The 22,063-nt window shown below is 35.3% G+C and overlaps 1 protein-coding gene across 1 annotated transcript; it reads left to right on the top strand.

Annotated features, from left to right (window-relative positions):
* The first annotated feature begins 458 nt into the window (after window positions 1-458).
* Window positions 459-22,047, top strand: LOC140157891 (uncharacterized). The gene is made up of 8 exons (XM_072181137.1): window positions 459-486; window positions 2,152-2,324; window positions 2,981-3,074; window positions 3,868-4,048; window positions 5,544-5,813; window positions 18,582-18,737; window positions 19,216-19,293; window positions 21,953-22,047. Exons 1-8 carry the CDS (start codon window positions 460-462, stop codon window positions 22,045-22,047), a joined length of 1,074 nt encoding a protein of 357 aa, XP_072037238.1. The 5' UTR covers window position 459.
* The last annotated feature ends 16 nt before the right edge of the window (window positions 22,048-22,063 follow it).

A 22,063-nucleotide genomic window follows, 5' to 3' on the forward strand; every position in this document is an offset into this window, starting at 1 on the left:
AGAAACAGGTGAGAAAGCAGGGAAGATAGGCATAAGAGCGCCCTCTCACATAAGGGGATTTCCCTCATGGATGTAGCCTGAATCCGTCTGGCCTCTAATGGCGGCGCCTTTTTTTACCTGCAACCCTTCACGTTGCCTTATTGGAGCGGCCGTGCGTGAGTATTCGAGGACTGGAGGATCGAACCTATCATGGATGTGGATATTACGTAAAATTAATTGGCAGAAGTAATTTTTGACGCCGAATTCTTTTCGTGGTGCCAGCACTACATGGCGGTCGCGACGAAACGTCTCCGCCTTGTCGGACCAAATAAATACCAGAATTGTAGGCTACGGATGACGGAGCAGTGCAATTTTGGGTCTGATTAAGAGGGATAAAAATGTCACTGTAGGCCCTACTGTCTTTTTTCCCGGCGTTTTTCACTAGGACGTAGCTGCATCTGCATGCTGGCAAGATTTACAATGATGAGTTGCAGATCCGCCATTTTGGTAAGAGTTTTAAGGTGGTACTACACCCCTTGATAAATTTGTGACTATTTTTGCATTTTTCTCAAAAAATAATAACACACTGGTAACAAAAGTTACGTATATTTTATATATTTAGGGGCTGTGCAATAATTATGAGCCCTGGGGAGGGTAAAATTGGGGGGGGAAATTTGTGGCGAGCCAGGTGAAAGGGGGGGGGCAAGCAATTTTGGCCAGCCGAGAGGGTGGGTGGCCAAGCAATTTTTGGCACACATTCATGGGGCGCCTTTTAAATAAAACGCTCCGGCTAAAAAGGCTTAGGAAAACAATACAGAAATGTTTTAATATGCACATTTGCCTGCTCGCTGTGCTTGCAACATGCATAGACCATTTAAGGTTTGCACTTGAAATTGGGATCCCAAAAATTTGGCATGTGTGGGGAGGGGGCAAAAGATTTTTTGGCAGGCCGAGACGGGGATTTTTGGCGGGCCGTTGAAATTCCCCGGCTCATAATTATTGCACAGCCCCTTATATATGTGACACGATCTGGTCCATGGGGGCCGGCGGGGGCCAAGGCGGCAAATTTGAAACTGAGATAAAGGTAAAAATATGGAGTAAAAAACAATAAAATACATAAGAAAATAGACATCAAAAACTTCATAACTTTAGAACCAAGTATGCTAGACCTTTGGTGTTTTCAGTAAATGATAGCCTATTGTATGTATAATAATGTAATAATCACAGTAACTCAATTTTGAAAAATGCCTCCTTTGGCTCCCATGGACCAGATTGTGTCACATATATTAATTGCTTAAAAGTGAAGGATAAGTCATTCAAATTGTCATTTGGTAATTTTGAAATTACAATTTGCATGTTTGGCAAAAAAACAAAGTAAACAGCAGATACCGATCAACAAAGTTGAAGTCCCATTCAAATAGGTAGCTCAGGCCTACTGTCAATTTCATATGTAAATCTCTTATTTTGTCTTAAGGGCTGGGGTATGAACGTTTGGACAGTATTTATTGTGGGACATTAGAGATTAGAGATTTTTGAAATTGAATGTAATACACATTTTATGGCAAATGATTAAAAATTGATATTTTTGATATTTAACAGTACTCGAAGTAAACTTTATAAATCTGATGATTTATACTTAAAGTGTAGGTGGGATGAAAAGCCGATGATCAATTGAAAGTTTTTACCTTTCGTATTGAAGATATGAATTTTTTTCCCCAAAACACCACAAAAAATTAGGTCTTTTTGGGAAAAAAATCCATATCTTCAATATGAAAGGTCAAAATTTTCGATTGATCGTTGGCTTTTCCTCCCAGCTACATACACTTTAAGAATATATCATTAGATTTATAAAATTTACTTCGAGGACTGTTATATATCAAAATGTGAAAAATATCAAATTTTAATAATTTGTCATAAAATTTGTATTATCTTGGAATTTCAAAAATGAAAATTATTTGATATCAGAAAGACATTCTTCGTATTCAGAATGCAATTTGATATGTCTGATGTGCTCTCATGTCCCACAAAAATACTGTCGAAACGCTCAAAACGCTCATTCCAGATCCCTTAAATACACGGCTTTTGGCTGGACCACTAGCAGGTTGATCAACAACTGGTGATAATGTTCATTATAAATCAAAATGTTTTTTGGTTCTTTTATAAAATCTGCAGATATGTGTGCTGGGCGTGATGGTGGTCTATGCTCAAAGCCGATCTGGAGGGTGCTTGTACCCAAACAAAACAACATTCAAAAAGAGGTTTGATGATGGTACTACAAGAAGATGCCGTCTGTGTCCTTCAGGGCAACATGTTGTTGAGCCTTGCTCAAAACAAAGAAATACAAAGTAAGTCCCTTAGAATGATTAATACACAGGTCCTGGTTAAGGCCCATTCAGTGATCCAGTGAAAGTGTACAAAAATAAAATTATGTTGGTCTATAAATAATGCCTAATAGTGAAGGACAAGTCATTAAAATTGTCATGAAAAATTGAGGAAAATAGCATAAGACAAAGTTGAAGCCCCATTCAAACACATTTAGCTTATTTCTCTGCGTAAGTAGAGAAATGATAGATTCATGTAAAATGACTTATTTTGTAAAAATTGAGTAATGGTGAATCTAACGGACGAGCTACACAAAACACATCAAGGATCAATAAATGATACAAGAGGATATATGAACAACTGAAAAGAAAATGAGCAAGGTACGCCAACTTGACGTGGAGAACAAGTAAAAACCAGACTAGACGGTATGCAGAGGGGGGACAAAAAAGTTCGATAGCCAAAAATTACCGGTACCACGGCCCACAGAAGTGTTAAACCTGTAGAAACAACATGAATCAATGGGAATATAAAAGTGAGTAAATTGATGTGATTTGTATTTGGGCAATTTTAAAGTAAAAAAAGAAAGGACTGAAATATGAGGTTGCAGAGCTGTAGCTTGAGTCTGATTTACTAAAACCATATACATTGTTGTTTGTTTTTTGTGTTTTTTTCTTTTCAGGTGTGCTTGGTGTCCTTTTGGGACATACCTTGCCGAGTCCAACAAATGCCGTACCTGCCGACACTGTGATAGGTGTGAGGGCAATGGGTTAATGGTAATTATTTTGTAAAATTTGTAGCTCCTGAACTAGGTTAGGAACAATATTTACATGGAAAAATATAAATTTTGAGCTTTTTGTAACTATGCATTAATGTTGACAGTGGTTTCAGCTTGGCATATGCATACCATGTGGGCAGAACAAATTCACCCCATGAATCGTGATACATTTGATCCAATCATATTTTAGTACCTTTACGCACCTGACCAGGTTATTGATATCCTATAATTGATCTTTGTGTGTTCTTTGTTTCTTCAACATGTACACACAAAATTGGGAGCAATTGCCGAATAAGGTGCAACTCTACTAGTCTTATTACAAGACTGCCCTACCCCAACCCTAAACCCTAACCCTAAACTCCGCAAACGAGGACTGGACTCAAGTCTAGCAAGTTGCACCCTATTCGGTAATTGTACCCAAAATTGTCTATTGTTGACCCCAATTTTTTTTAGCCAAGGCCCGTCGTCTACTTATGGCCTAAGATGAACCAACGCCACTGATCTCATGCACAGTCATTCACCTCTACATATAGTGATAGTTTGATTACTCATGATAAGTTACCAATCAGATTCACTGATGTACTGCTGCGTTAACTATTTAGGTGCTGGAATGAAATAAATGTTTGCTTTCATTTTACCTCATTACGTTGGCTCAAACTGAAAAGGGAATATAAAGTGGTAGTGAAAACTAGTAATAGGGCCTTAAATTTTATTAAAACAAATTTTAAACAAATAATTATTTATTAATCAAAATTTGCTAGAAACCTTATATTTTATGTTCTGATTCACAGACCATTCGAAATTGCACAGCAACCAGACCAAGTATTTGCGGATGTCTTCCTGACTGGAAAATGGTATCACCAGGTGTATGCAATATAGAACTACCCAAATGCCCAAAGAGAAAATTCCGGCAAGGCAGTAAATGCATATCCCACAGCATGTGCAAAAAGGGACACGGAGTGGTAGAACGAGGTAAGATAGATGGTACCGGAGGTCCAGGGTGAAATTTGCAGTCTTTGTGTACCGTATTTGTTCTATCAACCGCCCAGGGCGCTTAAGAAAGTCATTTTGGGTGGGTGTTTATTTTTTACATTATTAAATAGTCATCAATCACCATCTGATAGTATTCAGTTACTCACAGCTAGTGGGTCCTTGAAAAAATGGTGTCCAGATAGGTCCAGGTCTGTTTACCTATGGCATCAGTAATTACTTTTTAAGTAAGTAACTTTTTGTTATATTTATGTGATTTTTTGTAAGAAAATGCTTATTTTTTTGCTGTATTTGGACATTGTTGAGTGCTGCATGTGGCCCACTGACCGCAGTTTGGTCACCCCTGGTGTAGTGGATATGAAGCCGTCCACAGCACATCTGCTCCTGATTCCAGGAAATGATCTTTTTTCTAGTCAAAATTTGAAAACAATGAAGACAAATCTTGGGTGATCCTTGCATATCTTATGTGTCTCATCTTCCAGCCACATGAATTTGCTTGAGCATTAATAGTGTGCTCCTTGTTTTCATAATTTGTTCAAACAGTGATAAAAAAATGATAAAGCCATGAGAAAAATCGAATAAAAAATGTAAAAAAAATGTAGACATTTATATAGCGCTTTATGCCGTAAACAGCCTCTAAGCGCTTTACATTTATTCCGCCGTCATTAGAATATGTCGGAACCACGTTTGCAGCCTACAAGTGGCGCAGGGTCCATCAGTGTACATCAGACTGTGACTACCCCTAACAGCTTCCCATTGCACCTGGGTGGGGTGAGGCAAGCGAGGCAAAGCGCCTTGCCCAAGGGCGCCCAACACGGTGGTGGGACGGGAATCGAACCCACGCACGCGTCGAGCAAGCTCTCAGATTATGAGTCCAAGGCCGTAACCACTGAGCCACCGTGCCCTCACTTAATATAAATTAACACAAATCTATAACTCAGTTTTTTTTACAATTCAAAGAATTCCAACTATAGTAATACTAACTGTACTATATATTGAAAACTCAATAATGTAAAATGTATGCATAATGTATGTCGCTGTGTATTTACAGTAGCAGATTCAAAGTACAAAGTTCTTGAAAGGAGCGACCACTGTTCAAGTTGATTTACATGAGTCATTCATCATTTATTCACACTAAGTTGAATTGTATTGCATTCTTTACATGATATTTCTATGAGATGTGCTTTTGGGAAATATAACTTGAGTTAGCATGGCCATGCAGAGGGGGACTGAGGGACCCAAGGCAATTGCCACTTTTTTTTACCAAAGCTTGTTGATTCCCTACCCACCTGTCTGAGTTCAAAAAGCAATATTCTTTCTTAATAACAGGTTATGATTATGTGAGCGGTGTCTGAAGAAGTCAACCGACCTGGTTGACAAAACTGTCTAATACCGTGAGTAGAAAATTGGATTTGACTACATAATTAACAAACTTTAAGGTTATGATTTTGTTTATATTTTGATTCTATATAAATAGGTACGCCATACACAGATACAGTATGTGAGCGGTGTCTCAATGGCACATTCAGTAGGAGGAGTAGTTCAAAAGCTCGTTGCCAGCCCCAGCCACTGTGCGTTGGTCCGCCAAAGATACCAGGGACCAACAAAAGAAAAGCAGTGTGTTCACAATATGCAAATGAGAAAGGTCTAGCTAGTTCAACTATAGCACCATCCAATGCAACGTGGAATGAAACCCAAGGATCCATTCCTGATCATCCAAGACTTTGGCCTCCAATGGAAATTAATGGTAGGTCTGACCAGGCAGGCCACTCAATTGTGATAGTAACCTGTACACATAAATGGCCAAATATTTTCAGTATACCACTAAAAAGTCTGAGGTCAGAATAGTTGATTTTGTTGGAATAAAACTTGGTGTGAATGACCAGCATTGTGTGCCCAAGCACTTAGGTGATCTTTTTCAAGGTCAAGGTCAAGATTTCAGGTCCATCAGGTCATGATGGTATAGCTTATATAATATAATATTTCATTGCATATTTACTAATGCTGGTGGTAATTATGATGAACAGTGAATTTGCATGCCAATCACTTTGACACTTCAAGGTATGTGATGCGGAAGCAAAATCAGTCGGAACTCAGAAATATTAAATTTTCAGTTTCTTGTAAGATAGTAAAAAGCATTTACATCTACATTTTGCATAAACACCCATTGAAATTGAACAACCAGTTCCAAAGATACAAGCAATTAAAGTGTTTGCAAAATAAGAGGAAACAAAAGGAAATATTTCCTTTGTTTGGCTATATCTCAAAATCAATATTTCTGAGTTCCAACTGATTTTTTCTTGATCGCATCACATATTAGAAGAATTCCGTTTTTTAAAGTTGCAAATCTTTTAAAAACTAGATTGTCTCAGCAGCAGGGGACATTAGGCTGTCATGTGCATCTAGGTGTAGAGGCTTATCCTCTTATTCCCACTTGAGCATTCTCAAGTACACTTAAAGTGTTTTGGTCTCCTGGTCAAGTCAGTTTTAATTTAGGGGTTGTTGTTATGTTGTTATAGCAACAAGCTCAGTTTTTCTGTCCAGTCAGCTGTCACTTTAGTGTTGTGCAGCCATTCAGGTCTCCCGTCTTATTTTTTAATTCCTTTGTTATGTCCATAGTTCTCATAGTGATGCACTTGCAATTGTTCCTTCGATCTTGATGGACCAAAAAATATTTTGGGCTCTTGGTAGTGAAAAAAGATTACCAGTAGCTAGTGTGGTAGTAATCTATAAGTATATGCTTGATAACTATACATTACTGCATCAGTGGATGCTATTATTTCATTAATATTTAAGTGTATAGAAGCGCTAATCAGCATCCACAGAGCAGAACTGGTTTTGTCATTTTCATGTTGGAATTGGCCATCGGCTTCACATTGCTTACAAACAGGCAAGTAGTCAAAACATTTCTCTGTAAATTCTTTGTTCGAGATAATCAACCCTAGTTACAATCAATTAAGTATTTTATATCTGTTAGTGTTAGTCAGTTAAATGTAAGTCGGCAGAACTTATTAAAATTTTGGTGGTGGCTTTATCACTAAATCTTTTTATTTTCCTGTTTGCACTTTATATCACGAGTTGAATACGATAATAGGTGAGGCAATAACAATTGTTTATATTATCAATTTTCTGCCATTATTAGCTCATGCATTACCAGTATGATAAGATGACATATTAAATCACATATTGAGTATCAATTAATGGATTACATGTTGCTCGAAAAGAAATGGTCAACGTGCAAATCAGACAAGAGTATTTGGACTTGTTCTATTAATGGGATGGGGATATATATTTATTTGTCAGCTGAATGTAAGCCTTATAAAGTTAAGATTTGTATCATGTTTGCATGCATACCTTATCTGCATGCAAGTCGGTTATTAGTAAATAAAATCTAGAAGTTGCGTATCTTGGAACAGGCTTACATACCAACCATTAATATCAACATAATAAGGTGCAAAGGTATCAAACAATGGGGGGAAAGCACATAGTTTTCTTCTCTTTGCTGTTTGTTTTTTGTGGTTATATTTCAGAAATATCTTCCGCTGATATTGCACTGAGGATTGCATCATATGTGGTTTGCGATATGTGAATAGACCCATAAGTTACTCAAGCTGACTAGTTGCATTCTCGGCCATGGCAGCAATACGTCGTTTAAATATGCACCTCGAAAATTTTCAAGGAAGAAAAGAGGAAGATAACTGAGAATGATAATCCTGCAATAACAAATTTGGCAGAAAATAAATTGAGCAGACTTGAGATGTCAATTTACATGTTGTATACATCGGCATATTTCTTCAGCTCAACACGTATCGAGAGGAATAAAGTTTTGTTAGAATTAGCTTCTTACTCTTCCACAAGCAAGAAGAACAATCCAAGACGGAGTTGAAATTGTTATGACAGCAGCTGATGACGTTCATTTACTTTAGATGAATAATTTAAATTGGCATCGGATACCATTATTTTCTTCTTTCATAAAACTTTGCGAATATCCCGCTCTACGATATCAGTTGTTATTCTTCAGCAAAATACTGTTAACCATAAATAATGCTCATCCGGTGACTCGACTATAGACTTGTAATTCCCACGATTCTGAAATCTAACTTGAAATACAAGAGAGACTATAAATGTACATGTGCATTGTATGTAAATTAGATACATTTCATATTGCATATTTTTTTACAGAACTGCTGAACTATTGCTTCAATGAAATACCGGTTAAATTTAAAAACAACAAGGTATATTTTTATACATCAATACTTCATCGACCTGATATGATGTCCTTAATGTGATGTCCTTTGCTATGTACAAATATAAAACCATTTTAGTCTTATGGGATGTTGTTCAGCATGAAAACCAAATTTTATAATCTAAAAGACAGAAGTTAACATGCCCTAAGGTGTGGAAAAGAATTGCAAAAAGACTAGGTCGATATTAATACAAGGGACACTTTGCATCATTTATGCATACAGCAAAAGTTGTATAATGATTATGATAGGTCCAACTTTTATTAAGTGATTAAAATTGTATGTAGGCCCTACTTTTGCATCATTTACGCATACACAATAAGTGGGATAATGACAGCATATAAATTATGGTATTTATCAATGATGTAAAAATATGTTCTATTGTAATAGGTTCAACTTTATTTTCACAGTAATTTAAAGATTAAATATGTAGGCCTATTGGATATTACTATTTATCAATTTTGCATTACTTATCAATAAAGAGGAACACAGTCATAAATATAGAAGTCTAGATTAGTGTTCCAGGATGATGGTGGCTTGCATACATGACATGCAAGATGTGAAACATCATAAGCTTGTCATTATAAATTATGATCAAAATTATGAATGGATGTAAAAGAGTAGCCTAAAACAGACAGACATCCAGTTAGTCTAAAACAAAACAAAAACAAAACAAAACAAAACAAAAATAGATGTAAAATTTAATTTCTAACTACAATAATGGTCCTTACATTATTTATAGTTGGTAGAATGGGGAACATATTTAATATTCTGTGGGAAATTCAATATTTGAATTAAACTGCGGTTCAAGTAATTCAAACTTTTGTATTATTTGATGCTTTCGTTCATATGGAAAAAGAAAGTAACATTGTGTAAGGTAATTAAAAATAAGAAAACATATATATTTATTGGTATGTTTTTGTATGTATTTATGCCCTTTGCCCTTCTATGTATAAAGGACCCCTTCAGAAATAAGCCTTTGGGCTTAAGGGGCTATCCTGTGATATCTCCTTGCTGTGTTTTTTATGTGTATTATATGTCATTTATCTTAATGCATTTTATATCTATTTACCTTATATTGTTGTATGTGCAATATGGAGATACCAAATAAAATCAAAATCAAATCAATCAAGTTGAATAGAAGATCACAAACAGTATCAAGTTTTAAAAGGGTAGTTGATTATTGAATATATTCATGGAACATTTCAATGATTGATTAATTTGTGGTACAGATAATATACATTTTTTTTTCAATTCTTGAAAAAATTATTAGTAGATAACTATTCGATTTCTACTAGTTTATTTTTTTTGTACTACCATTTATAAAGGGGTTATTAAGAGCTTTAACATTAATTATTGTGAATGATTAAACGTATTCAGTGCAACACACTTAAGATTATTTATGAGACTTTTAGCTTTGGTATCTTATTTTATTCATCTGCAAGAACTTTAAAGTTAGCAGTGAGAAAATTATTCTCTGGGTTACCATTCATTGGTAGTGAATTACTTTATTTTATAAATGTCACTTTTAAAATTGGATCAGGTAGGCCCCTATTCATGATCTGTTATCATTAATGGGTCTTTGAAATGGGAGCTACAGTAATACTTTGTGTGGCTCAATTGTCAAATAGCGATTTGTTATCATTTCTTTCAAAATTTGCCACTTACAGCTATTTCTGGTTTTGTTCTCAAGATCAAATAAGATGAACATATATCTAGTTAAACACATTTCAAGGTTAGGATCAGTTAATTAAACTGAAATTTGATGCTTATGTCAATTTGCACATCATGTGAATTACTTCATACTATACACTATTCTTTGTATACAAAGAACATCATTGTCTATCCTTAAGTATGTATTTGATAGCTTACACTAAACATGCTTGGAAATTGCAGCAAGCAATATTATATGTAAAGCGATATCTAGCACAATTAATGGTGCTATCTAATCATGCTAATTGTATACTATATAAGTACATATGTACATTTCATACATTATATAATCATAGAGAGTGTATATATAGAGAGAACAACTAAATATATTTCTATTTCATTAATTAACACCAAACAAACAAATAAAAATCTGGTTGCTATGGCTTGTGCAGAAAATAAATTGAGCAGACTTGAAATTTGATGCTTATGTCAATTTGCACATCATGTGAATATTATCATGTGAGTTACTTCATACTGTACACTATTCTGTCCATCCTTAAGTATGTATTTGATAACTTACACTAAACATGCTTGGAAATTGCAGCAAGCAATATTGTATGTAAAGCGATATCTGGCACAATTAATGGTGCTATCTAATCATGCTAATTGTATAATTTATATATGTTCATATTATGTACATTTCATATAATTATAGAGAGTATATATAGAGAAAGAGAACAACTACATAATTTCTATTCATTATTTTAACACCAAACAAACAATAAAAATCTGGTTGCTATGGCTTGTGCACAACTATTATTATAGGTTTAAGGTTAGTTGCCTGAGCTTGACAACTTATTAAAGTATTATTTATACAATTGCAGTCTTCTTTCCTAAAAGTTTGTCATGTTTATAGCATATTCATTTTTTTGTTGGGCTTGGTGCATTTAATACAACTATCATTATACCTATACACCTGTATGCTATTATAATAGATCCCTGTTTAGTTGTTTCATAGAATATATGGTTTAAATTTACAAAATAAATTGCCCCTTTTGATTTAATAATATTTGTTTTTAACTTATTGGGTGTATGGGGTGATGCAATATTTTCCTATGTTTTCGGTACAGGCTGTACATAAATCTTTGGTGTATATATTATAGTTTCCTCATTGATCATCAATAGAGATTTTGTAAGAAAACCACTACATGTGTAAATAAAATTTTCAGCAGCTGATTACTTGCTGACATCAAGATGATGGCGATGTGGCTGCCCCATTTAGATATGACAGCTTTCATTGGTCCTTAGAGGGGTTGGATTGGTTCAGGACTCATCTGGAGCATCCTGAGGCTTTTTGCTTTTCCACCTTTGTACATTGTTTTGAGGGAGGGGAGGGGGAGGGAGGGGGTTTAATCAAGTTTCTCCATTGAGAAACTTGGTTGGCATTGTTTATTCTTTTGGAGATTTCTAATTATTTAATTGCGGTTAAAAATGCTGTTTTCCAATCCAATCCTCTGTTTGATCCAAAGATGTATCTGTTTAAGATATGCTTAAGATTTGCTTAAGATGAAATTTGGTTAAATGTGATTCAGAAGTCAACTTTTGTTTGTCCAGCCTGTATGGTTGGCTTGTACACATTTTTCCAATAATTTGTGTATTTATTGATTTATATGAAGATGATAAATAATTCCAAATGCTTGCTGCAATTAATCATCTCAATGTATATAATTTGTTTAATTGATATGAAATCTGTTATCTCAATATAGTCTTAATTTCTATGAGATTGTGAAATTATTATAAATAAGCTTATGTGTATTAAATGGTCCTCATGATCGTGGGGGCAATGCGGAGTCTATTCTTTGCGTTGTTGTGCTTTCCTGCTGTCTCGAGACAATTCCGTTTTTAAAGTTGCAAATCTTTTAAAAACTAGATTGTCTCAGCAGCAGGGACATTAAACTGTCATGTGCATCTAGGTATAGAGGCTTATCCTCTTATTCCCACTTGAGCATTCTCAAGTACACTTAAAGTGTTTTGGTCTCCTGGTCAAGTCAGTTTTAATTTAGGGGTTGTTGTTATGTTGTTATAGCAACAAGCTCAGTTTTTCTGTCCAGTCAGCTGTCACTTTAGTGTTGTGCAGCCATTCAGGTCTCCCGTCTTATTTTTTAATTCCTTTGTTATGTCCATAGTTCTCCTAGTGATGCACTTGCAATTGTTCCTTCGATCTTGATGGACCAAAAAATCCCACCCACCCTCCCAAAAGCTGGAAGGGTGATTCAGTAACTAAATATGGTTAAAGATACTCCAATAAAATGGTATGTCCAAATATGCTGCTTTATGCTTAAAAATAGAGGCTTTGTATGGAATTTCTTGAAATCTTGAAGAATATCATTAGTAGATTGTCTCCACTTTCTACTGCGTTTTATAGAAGGGGAATGAATGCTTTGTATGGAGTTTCTTCAAAACCTGAAGAATCTCGTCTGTAGATTGTCTCCACTTTCTACTGCGTTTTATGGTGTTTGAATGTGTTACGGAGTTTCTTGAAACCTGAAGAATCTCGTCTGTAGATTGTCTCCACTTTCTACTGCGTTTTATGGTGTTTGAATGTGTTATGGAGTTTCTTCGAAACCTGAAGAATCTCGTCCGTGAGATTGTCTCCACTTTCTACTGCGTTTTATGGTGCTTGGATGTGTTAAGGATTTTCTTCAAAACCTGAAGAATCTCGTCTGTAGATTGTCTCCACTTTCTACTGCGTTTTATGGTGTTTGAATGTGTTACGGAGTTTCTTGAAACCTGAAGAATCTCGTCTGTAGATTGTCTCCACTTTCTACTGCGTTTTATGGTGTTTGAATGTGTTACGGAGTTTCTTTGAAACCTGAAGAATCTCGTCTGTAGATTGTCTCCACTTTCTACTGCGTTTTATGGTGTTTGAATGTGTTATGGAGTTTCTTCAAAACCTGAAGAATCTCGTCGGTAGATTGTCTCCACTTTCTACTGCGTTTTATGGTGCTTGGATGTGTTAAGGATTTTCTTCAAAACCTGAAGAATCTCGTCTGTAGATTGTCTCCACTTTCTACGGCGTTTTATGGTGTTTGAATGTGTTACGGAGTGTCTTCGAAACCTGGAGAATCTCGTCAGTAGATTGTCTCCACTTTCTACCGCGTTTAATGGTGCCTGGATGTGTTGGATTTTCTTCAAAACCTGAAGAATCTCGTCTGTAGATTGTCTCCACTTTCTACTGCGTTTTATGGTGTTTGAATGTGTTACGGAGTTTCTTGAAACCTGAAGAATCTCGTCTGTAGATTGTCTCCACTTTCTACTGCGTTTTATGGTGTTTGAATGTGTTATGGAGTTTCTTCAAAACCTGAAGAATCTCGCCGTAGATTGTCTCCACTTTCTACTGCGTTTTATGGTGCTTGGATGTGTTAAGGATTTTCTTCAAAACCTGAAGAATCTCGTCTGTAGATTGTCTCCACTTTCTACTGCGTTTTATGGTGTTTGAATGTGTTACGGAGTTTCTTGAAACCTGAAGAATCTCGTCAGTAGATTGTCTCCACTTTCTACTGCGTTTAATGGTGCCTGGATGTGTTAAGGATTTTCTTCAAAACCTGAAGAATCTCGTCTGTAGATTGTCTCCACTTTCTACTGCGTTTTATGGTGTTTGAATGTGTTACGGAATTTCTTGAAACCTGAAGAATCTCGTCGGGTAGATTGTCTCCACTTTCTACTGCGTTTTATGGTGTTTGAATGTGTTACGGAGTTTCTTGAAACCTGAAGAATCTCGTCAGTAGATTGTCTCCACTTTCTACTGCGTTTAATGGTGCCTGGATGTGTTAAGGATTTTCTTCAAAACCTGAAGAATCTCGTCTGTAGATTGTCTCCACTTTCTACTGCGTTTTATGGTGTTTGAATGTGTTACGGAGTTTCTTGAAACCTGAAGAATCTCGTCGGTAGATTGTCTCCACTTTCTACTGCGGGTTATGGCGGGCTATTGGTTGCCTTCATGCTTTCCTCCCTTTCTGCTGCGTTTTTATACCAGGGTTATAAATGCTTTGTTGCTTATTTGGAGTATCTTTATTTACTTGGTTGTCAATACCAGTGGATTATATATCAGTAAATGGTTTAAGCATTGATGCCGTATCTTGCTGAATACAAAATGTTCGTTTGCTAGTGTTGGCATTGTTTATTCTTTTGGAGATTTCTAATTATTTAATTGCGGTTAAAAATGCTGTTTTCCAATCCAATCCTCTGTTTGATCCAAAGATGTATCTGTTTAAGATATGCTTAAGATTTGCTTAAGATGAAATTTGGTTAAATGTGATTCAGAAGTCAACTTTTGTTTGTCCAGCCTGTATGGTTGGCTTGTACACATTTTTCCAATAATTTGTGTATTTATTGATTTATATGAAGATGATAAATAATTCCAAATGCTTGCTGCAATTAATCATCTCAATGTATATAATTTGTTTAATTGATATGAAATCTGTTATCTCAATATAGTCTTAATTTCTATGAGATTGTGAAATTATTATAAATAAGCTTATGTGTATTAAATGGTCCTCATGATCGTGGGGGCAATGCGGAGTCTATTCTTTGCGTTGTTGTGCTTTCCTGCTGTCTCGAGACAATTGATAATTGGTCATCTAAGGTCAAAATATTCTACCATATTGAATATTTGAAATGATCAGTGCAATGAAAATGATCAGTGCAATGAAAATGATCAGTGCATTAAGGGCTGGGGTATGAGCGTTTGGACAGTATTTATTGTGGGACATTAGAGCACATCAGACATATCGAATTGCATTCTGAATCGAAGAATGTCATTCTGATATCAAATAATTTTGATTTTTTGAAATTCGCAATTTAATACACATTTTATGGCAAATCATTAAAAATTGATATTTTTGATATTTAACAGTACTTGAAGTTAACTTTATAAATCTGATGATTTATACTTAAAGTGTATGTAGGTGGGATGAAAAGCCGACGATCAATTGAAAATTTTGACCTTTAAGTATTGAAGATATGGATTTTTTTTTCCCAAAACACACAAAAAAAATTAGGTCTTTTTGGGAAAAAAATCCATATCTTCAATATGAAAGGTCAAAATTTTCAATTGACCGTCGGCTTTTCCTCCCTGCTACATACACTTTAAAGAATATGTCATTAGATTTATATAATTTACTTCGAGGACTGTTATATATCAAAATTTGAAAAATATCAAATTTTTATAATTTGTCATAAGATTTGTATTATATTGTGATTTTCAAAAATGAAAATTATTTGATATCAGAAAGACATGCTTCGTATTCAGAATGCAATTCGATAGGTCTGAGGTGCTCTCATGTCCCACAAAAAATACTGTCGAAACGCAATAAACGCTCATTTTAGATCCCTTAATAAACATTCCCATTTTGTTCCATATAATCTCACATCATAATCAGGTGAAACTTGTGATTGGAGATCTGCCTTAATTAAAATGTTTTATTTTATTTTTTATGACATGTCATGATGATGGTGACCAGAGATGTCAACAAGTCATTTTTTGCAAGTCAAGTCCAAGTCACAAGTCCTTTTGTCCAAGTCCCAAGTAAGTCAAGTCATTTTGAAAAGGTTGCAAGTCAAGTCAAGTCACAAGTCATCAAATGACAAGTCAAGTCACAAGTAAGTCACAATTTGTCACAAGTCACTACAAGTCTATTCCGTTTTTTAAAGTTGCAAATCTTTTAAAAACTAGATTGTCTCAGCAGCAGGGGACATTAGGCTGTCATGTGCATCTAGGTGTAGAGGCTTATCCTCTTATTCCCACTTGAGCATTCTCAAGTACACTTAAAGTTTTTGGTCTCCTGGTCAATTCAGTTTTAATTTAGGGGTTGTTGTTATGTTGTTATAGCAACAAGCTCAGTTTTTCTGTCCAGTCAGCTGTCACTTTAGTGGTGTGCAGCCATTCAGGTCTCCGTCTTATTTTTTCATTCCTTTGTTATGTCCATAGTTCTCCTAGTGATGCACTTGCAATTGTTCCTTCGATCTTGATGGACCAAAAAATCCCACCCACCCTCCCAAAAGCTGGAAGGGTGAATCAGTTAACTAAATATGGTTAAAGATACTCCAATAAAATGGTATGTCCAATTATGCTGCTTTATGCTTAAAAATAGAGGCTTTGTAGGGAATTTCTTCAAATCTTGAAGAATATCATTAGTAGATTGTCTCCACTTTCTACTGCGTTTTATAGAAGGGGAATGAATGCTTTGTATGGAGTTTCTTCAAAACCTGAAGAATCTCGTCAGTAGATTGTCTCCACTTTTTACTGCGTTTTTATAGAGGGTGGGGAGTTTCTTGAAACCTGAAGAATCTCGTCAGTAGATTGTCTCCACTTTCTACTGCGTTTTATGGTATTGATTGGTTTTATTGGGCTATTGAATGCTTTGTATGGAGTTTCTTCAAAACCTGAAGAATCTCGTCAGTAGATTGTCTCCACTTTCTACTGCGTTTTATAGAGGGTGGTGGAGTTTTTTCAAAACCTGAAGAATCTTGTCAGTAGATTGTCTCCACTTTCTACTGTGTTTTATGGTATTGATTGGTTTTATTGGGCTATCGAATGCTTTGTATGGAGTTTCTTCAAATCCTGAAGAATCTCGTCAGTAGATTGTCTCCACTTTCTACTGCGTTTTATGGTATTGGTTGGTTTTATTGGGCTATTGATTGCTTTGAATGGAGTTTCTTCAAAACCTGAAGAATCTCGTCAGTAGATTGTCTCCACTTTCTACTGTGTTTTATGGTATTTGTTGGTTTTATTGGGCTTTGTATGGAGTTTCTTCAAAACCTGAAGAATCTCATAAGTAGATTGTCTCCACTTTCTACTGCGTTTTTATAGAGGGTGGTGGAGTTTCTTCAAAACCTGAAGAATCTCGTCAGTAGATTGTCTCCACTTTCTACTGCGTTTTTATTGAGGGTGGTGGAGTTTCTTCAAAACCTGAAGAATCTTGTCAGTAGATTGTCTCCACTTTCTACTGCGTTTTGTAGTGGGCTATTGGTTGCCTTCATGCTTTTCTCCCTTTCTACTGCGTTTTATACCAGGGTTATAAATGCTTTGTTGCTTATTTGGAGTATCTTTATTTACTTGGTTGTAAATAACGGTGGATTTAATATATTATATATCAGTAAATGGTTTAAGCATTGATACCAGATCTTGCTGAATACAAAATGTTCGTTTGCTAGTGTTGGCATTGTTAATTCTTTTGGAGATTTCTAATTATTTAATTGCGGTTAAAATGCTGTTTTCCAATCCAATCCTCTGTTTGATCCAAAGATGTATCTGTTTAAGATATGCTTAAGATTTGCTTAAGATGAAATTGGTTAAATGTGATTCAGAAGTCAACTTTTGTTTGTCCAGCCTGTATGGTTGGCTTGTACACATTTTCCAATAATTCGTGTGTTTATTGATTTATATGAAGATAATCAATAATTCCAAATGCTTGCTGCAATTAATTATCTCAATGTATATAATTTGTTTAATTGATATGAAATCTGTTATTATCTCAATATAGTCTTAATTTCTATGAGATTGTGAAATTATTATAAATAAGCTTATGTGTATTAAATGGTCCTCATGATCGTGGGGCAATGCGGAGTCTATTCTTTGCGTTGTTGTGCTTTCCTGCTGTCTCGAGACAATTCACCAGTTGGTCATGGTGTGATTAAAACTGATTTGTTGATGGGTATTCAATATGGCGGAAATCAAATTGAGTTTCGGAGTACAGTACTAACGAATTCTGATGCACTAATCACTATAATAGTGAAGCTTATTATAATTATATACAATGGTCACATTGGTAGTTCAAGAACAAGTTTTAGGCTTACTAATATTCACAAATTCTACGGTACATCCAAAAATGTCAATTTACAGGAAAGTAACCTCAGACTTGCGTTGGTGACAAGTCATTTTTGACAAGTCCAAGTCCAAGTCCAAGTCATTTTGTCTAAGTCACAAGTAAGTCAAGTCATTTTGCAAAAGTTACAAGTCAAGTCACAAGTCCCAAAAATAGTGACTTGAGTCAGACTCGAGTCCAAGTCATACGACTCGAGTCTACATCTCTGATGGTGACAGAATAAAGCTTGTTTGTTCTGTTAGGCAGCTAAATACCTATCTAAATGAGGATATTGCCAAAACAATTGAAAGCATGATGTACATGTAACACGAGAGGATGTAAAAGGCTCAATTTAAGCATTTATTGGTATTAATTATTTTGATCTATAGACACCTATTATAAAATTTGATAAAAAAGTAATCCATACCGTATTCTCTCTAATAGACACACGTGGGTGTGACATTTTCAAAAGGGAGGGAGGGGCATTTATTAGAAGTGAATTTTCTTCCAGTTTACTTACTTCCTATTTAAGTCCTATTTTTATTGCAAATTACTTGCAGGTCCACCAGTTTAAGCTTACCTACATGCTATTGCTATAGCATGCATACTTTAAAAAAAAAAAAAGTATGTTTATTGAAGAGAATACTGTAGATTCATAAGATTAAATCAAATTCTAGTTAAATTGTACTTCTATGAAATGGAAATACTTCATGAATCAACTTTCTAAATATCAGTTTTCTTTTTGCATTTTAGTAACCAAGCAGCCATCGTCTTCTGTGGCCCAAGAAAACATTACAGAATTACAAAGCATCATCTCTACTACAGATACCTTGGCACAAACAGTTCCAAAGAATGATAGTACAACTACTACATCAACCCTAGGCAGTACTACCGGTATTAGCCAAAAAGGTTTGTATATTGATATTTTTGAGTTTATAAAAAAAATATCACACATGTTTCTTTTTGCATGGTCTTCATGTTTTATCCTAGCTGAGAAGCAAACTGGAAAAAAGCCTTTGATTTCAGGGTCTATAATGTTCTGAAGATGCTTGGTATTGTGCAAATAACATACCAGGGAAATTTCCGAAACTAACCTGACAAGCCCTGAACCTGATCATGTTTGTGTGCATAATCAGGATAAAAGTCATCTGTAGGTCTATTGCCATGCTGTGCATTCATACCGATGCAGAACCATGTGTGTGTCAATAAGCATATACTGGCTTTTTCTTCTGGCATTATCTTTTTTGAGTGCAAATGCAGGACAAATACCAGAGGATTTTAATTGGTAAAAGCTGGCAAATACTGGAGTGTCCGTTTTTACTGGCCTTTTTAGGGCATACTGTGAATAAAATGCTTGATGACTATAAACATTCTTGTATTTCAACAGCTTCATTAACCATCACGTCAGACAAGAATAACAACACCCTGCCCAAGCTAGCATCCACAACATCATCAGGAGAAAAAGGTAGATATTTCTTTTCACAAAAATAAAAATTATACATGCCATACCCTAAGTTTGTTTGGCTTATATAAGGTGAAAAAAATTAAGACTCATAACACTCAGTTGGACGCAGTGCTTACGCTAGTTGTGCGTTGCATAATGTGTAACTGGTGCACACTTATGTGAATTTATGCGAGCGTGAGTTGGGACTTTATTGACGCACGCAGTAACAAAAGCCGAATACTTTTCACCTTATATAAGCCGAATACTTTTCACCTTATATAAGCCGAACAAACTTTGCCTTCAACAACAAATAAAGAAGAAAATAGATGAAACAGAATACATCTTTTAGGTATAGGTATACATAATGGTATTGTTAGAATGCAATCACGCAAAATAATGGAGTATTCATTAATACTTTGGCAGAGGTGCTGGCCTTTCTTGCTCAAAACTTTGTGCCCCCCCCCCCCTCTATGGACCACTAAACTTTGACACCTCCACCTCTGTTGAGACACAAAACTTTTTCTGCTCCCTCCAGCCCCTTGTAACAAGAGCTATAGTAAAGTATAGTTTTCATTGAATTGTACAAATACCATGTTTGCATTTCTAGTAGAAGCATACCCAGTTCATTTCTCTCAAGACTCACCCAATGTGTACCAAATGATTCAGTGTATGAGAACTTTGGGAGGAGACTGAGCTGTTGCACCAAAAGCCAGTGGAAAATTATTTCACAACAATGTTTGCAAGACCCATTATTAGAACTTGTTACAATTATGGTTCTATATGCCCTGTTTTCAATGTACATTTATGGCCCGCCTGTTCTGCATGGCCATACCAGATGGCATGCTTGGGAAATTTTCCAAAGGCTGGGGCCAAATTTACAATCATCCCGCAAACATGCTCACAAAATGAAGATCAATTGCGGGTGAAGCACGGAAAATGAGCAATTTTGGTTAATGCAATTGCTTTAATTTGTACATATGTGTGTGTACACATGTATATTGTTATGAACACGGCAGAGTGCCGAATACGCAAAATTGCTGTTCTGAGTAAACTGCGTTTGAAAATCTTGGTACTATTCCATTGGTTCTTCTAAAATTTAGAACATTCGTGAGCACTCATTTGAAATGTATATTATAGAAGTTAATGTACACAAATTATTGGCAATACTTGCATGTTCTGAAATTATCGATATATCCCTCAAAACGTGTTTTAACAGCTATTCGGCTTTATGCTGCATCCAAAATGTCTCTACCACTGCGCAGAGAGAGGTCGAATACGCATTTAACTATGTGTAAACCATAGCACACATTCTTGATTTGGGGCTTTTGTGTAGAAATTACTGGTTGTCCTTAGGCTATGTAGAGTTAACTTGCTATATAAGTTATAAATAGTCATCCCTGTAATATTTAGCAAAAACTCGAGGATTTTAAAGCAAAAATAACAATATTGGCCTATATTTTGCGTATGATTTTCCGGGATTTTCCAATTTCACGGGCGCGCACTCACATTATTAAACCACAGCAATATCATGTGGGGAATGTTTGTACTTATTTTGTATCACTGGATAGAAGATACATACAGCTATATGTTGGTATCAAATATATTAGTATAGGACATGTAATATAGAAAATTCAGGATTTCCCTCCATACAATATAGATCAACATGATTTGTACAGCTAATAGTATATGATTCGTCTCTCTGCGGAATTCATTTATCACACTTAGGCGCGATTTTTCCAAATAAAAATTTCAATAACTACGCCGGTGAGTAAGATTTACCATTAATTTTTGGTGGAAATAAAAGATAACCTGAAACATAATCATAAGCATACAAAAACTCAATTTGCTAAAAATTCTCGATTCGTCACTCTGCCGAATTCATAACGATATGTACATATATGTGACCCGTTCTGACAAAACCAGGAACAAGTCGCATTTTTGATTTTTCATGATTTGATGAAAATGTAAGCACGGGACAATAAGCTTCAAAATGATACCAAAAGTATATACATAGCATCAATACTTTTCAAGATATGGATAATTTTGAAAATGATACCTTGATATTTTTGCTGAACGACTATTCTGAGGAATGGGCTCATTAGTTTCCTGCTTTACACAGGATTGAATAGGGATTGTCATAGTTCAACTGTCAATTATTGATTAAATAAACCTCTTTTTAATAAGTACTTTCAAGGAGTTGAAAGTCCGCTCAGTCCCAAGGTCAAATACCATAAAATTAAGAATTCCAAAATTTGATTTTTTTATGGGAACGTCATCTTTAAAGGCCTATAACTCAAAAACATGCCTGGCAACTTGTTCTGGGTTTTGTTGAAGCTGGTCACATATATATTAAAAATGATATTAATTAAAAGTGTCTTCCCCATTCCTTTTGGTCCTCTTTTCCACTCCCACCCTGAAATTCACTCCTCCCCAGGGTTATACACACTCGATCCAAAACATGTGAAACCAAACATTTCATGTCTACTTGAACGGGATAAAGCACATAAATTAATATCATCCTGGTATGCTAGGTTTTTTTCTGAGGTGGATGTGAACTGTTTTTATGATCTCCTTAAATATTATGGTCCTGGATATAGTGCAACAGTGAATCTGTTGAAAAAATAATGGAAAAAAAATTAAATTCTAGATGCCATATCTTCCTTGTTTATTTTGAATACAGGAAAGTTTACTGCAACACCACATTCAGTCGACAAATCTTATCTTCACGATCAAGCTATCATCAAGATTGTCAGCACTGTATGCTTCACATTTTAGTGGTTTCATTTTTGGT

The sequence above is a fragment of the Amphiura filiformis genome, chromosome 7, assembly GCF_039555335.1.
Source record: "Amphiura filiformis chromosome 7, Afil_fr2py, whole genome shotgun sequence".
NCBI classification, from domain to species: domain Eukaryota; kingdom Metazoa; phylum Echinodermata; class Ophiuroidea; order Amphilepidida; family Amphiuridae; genus Amphiura; species Amphiura filiformis.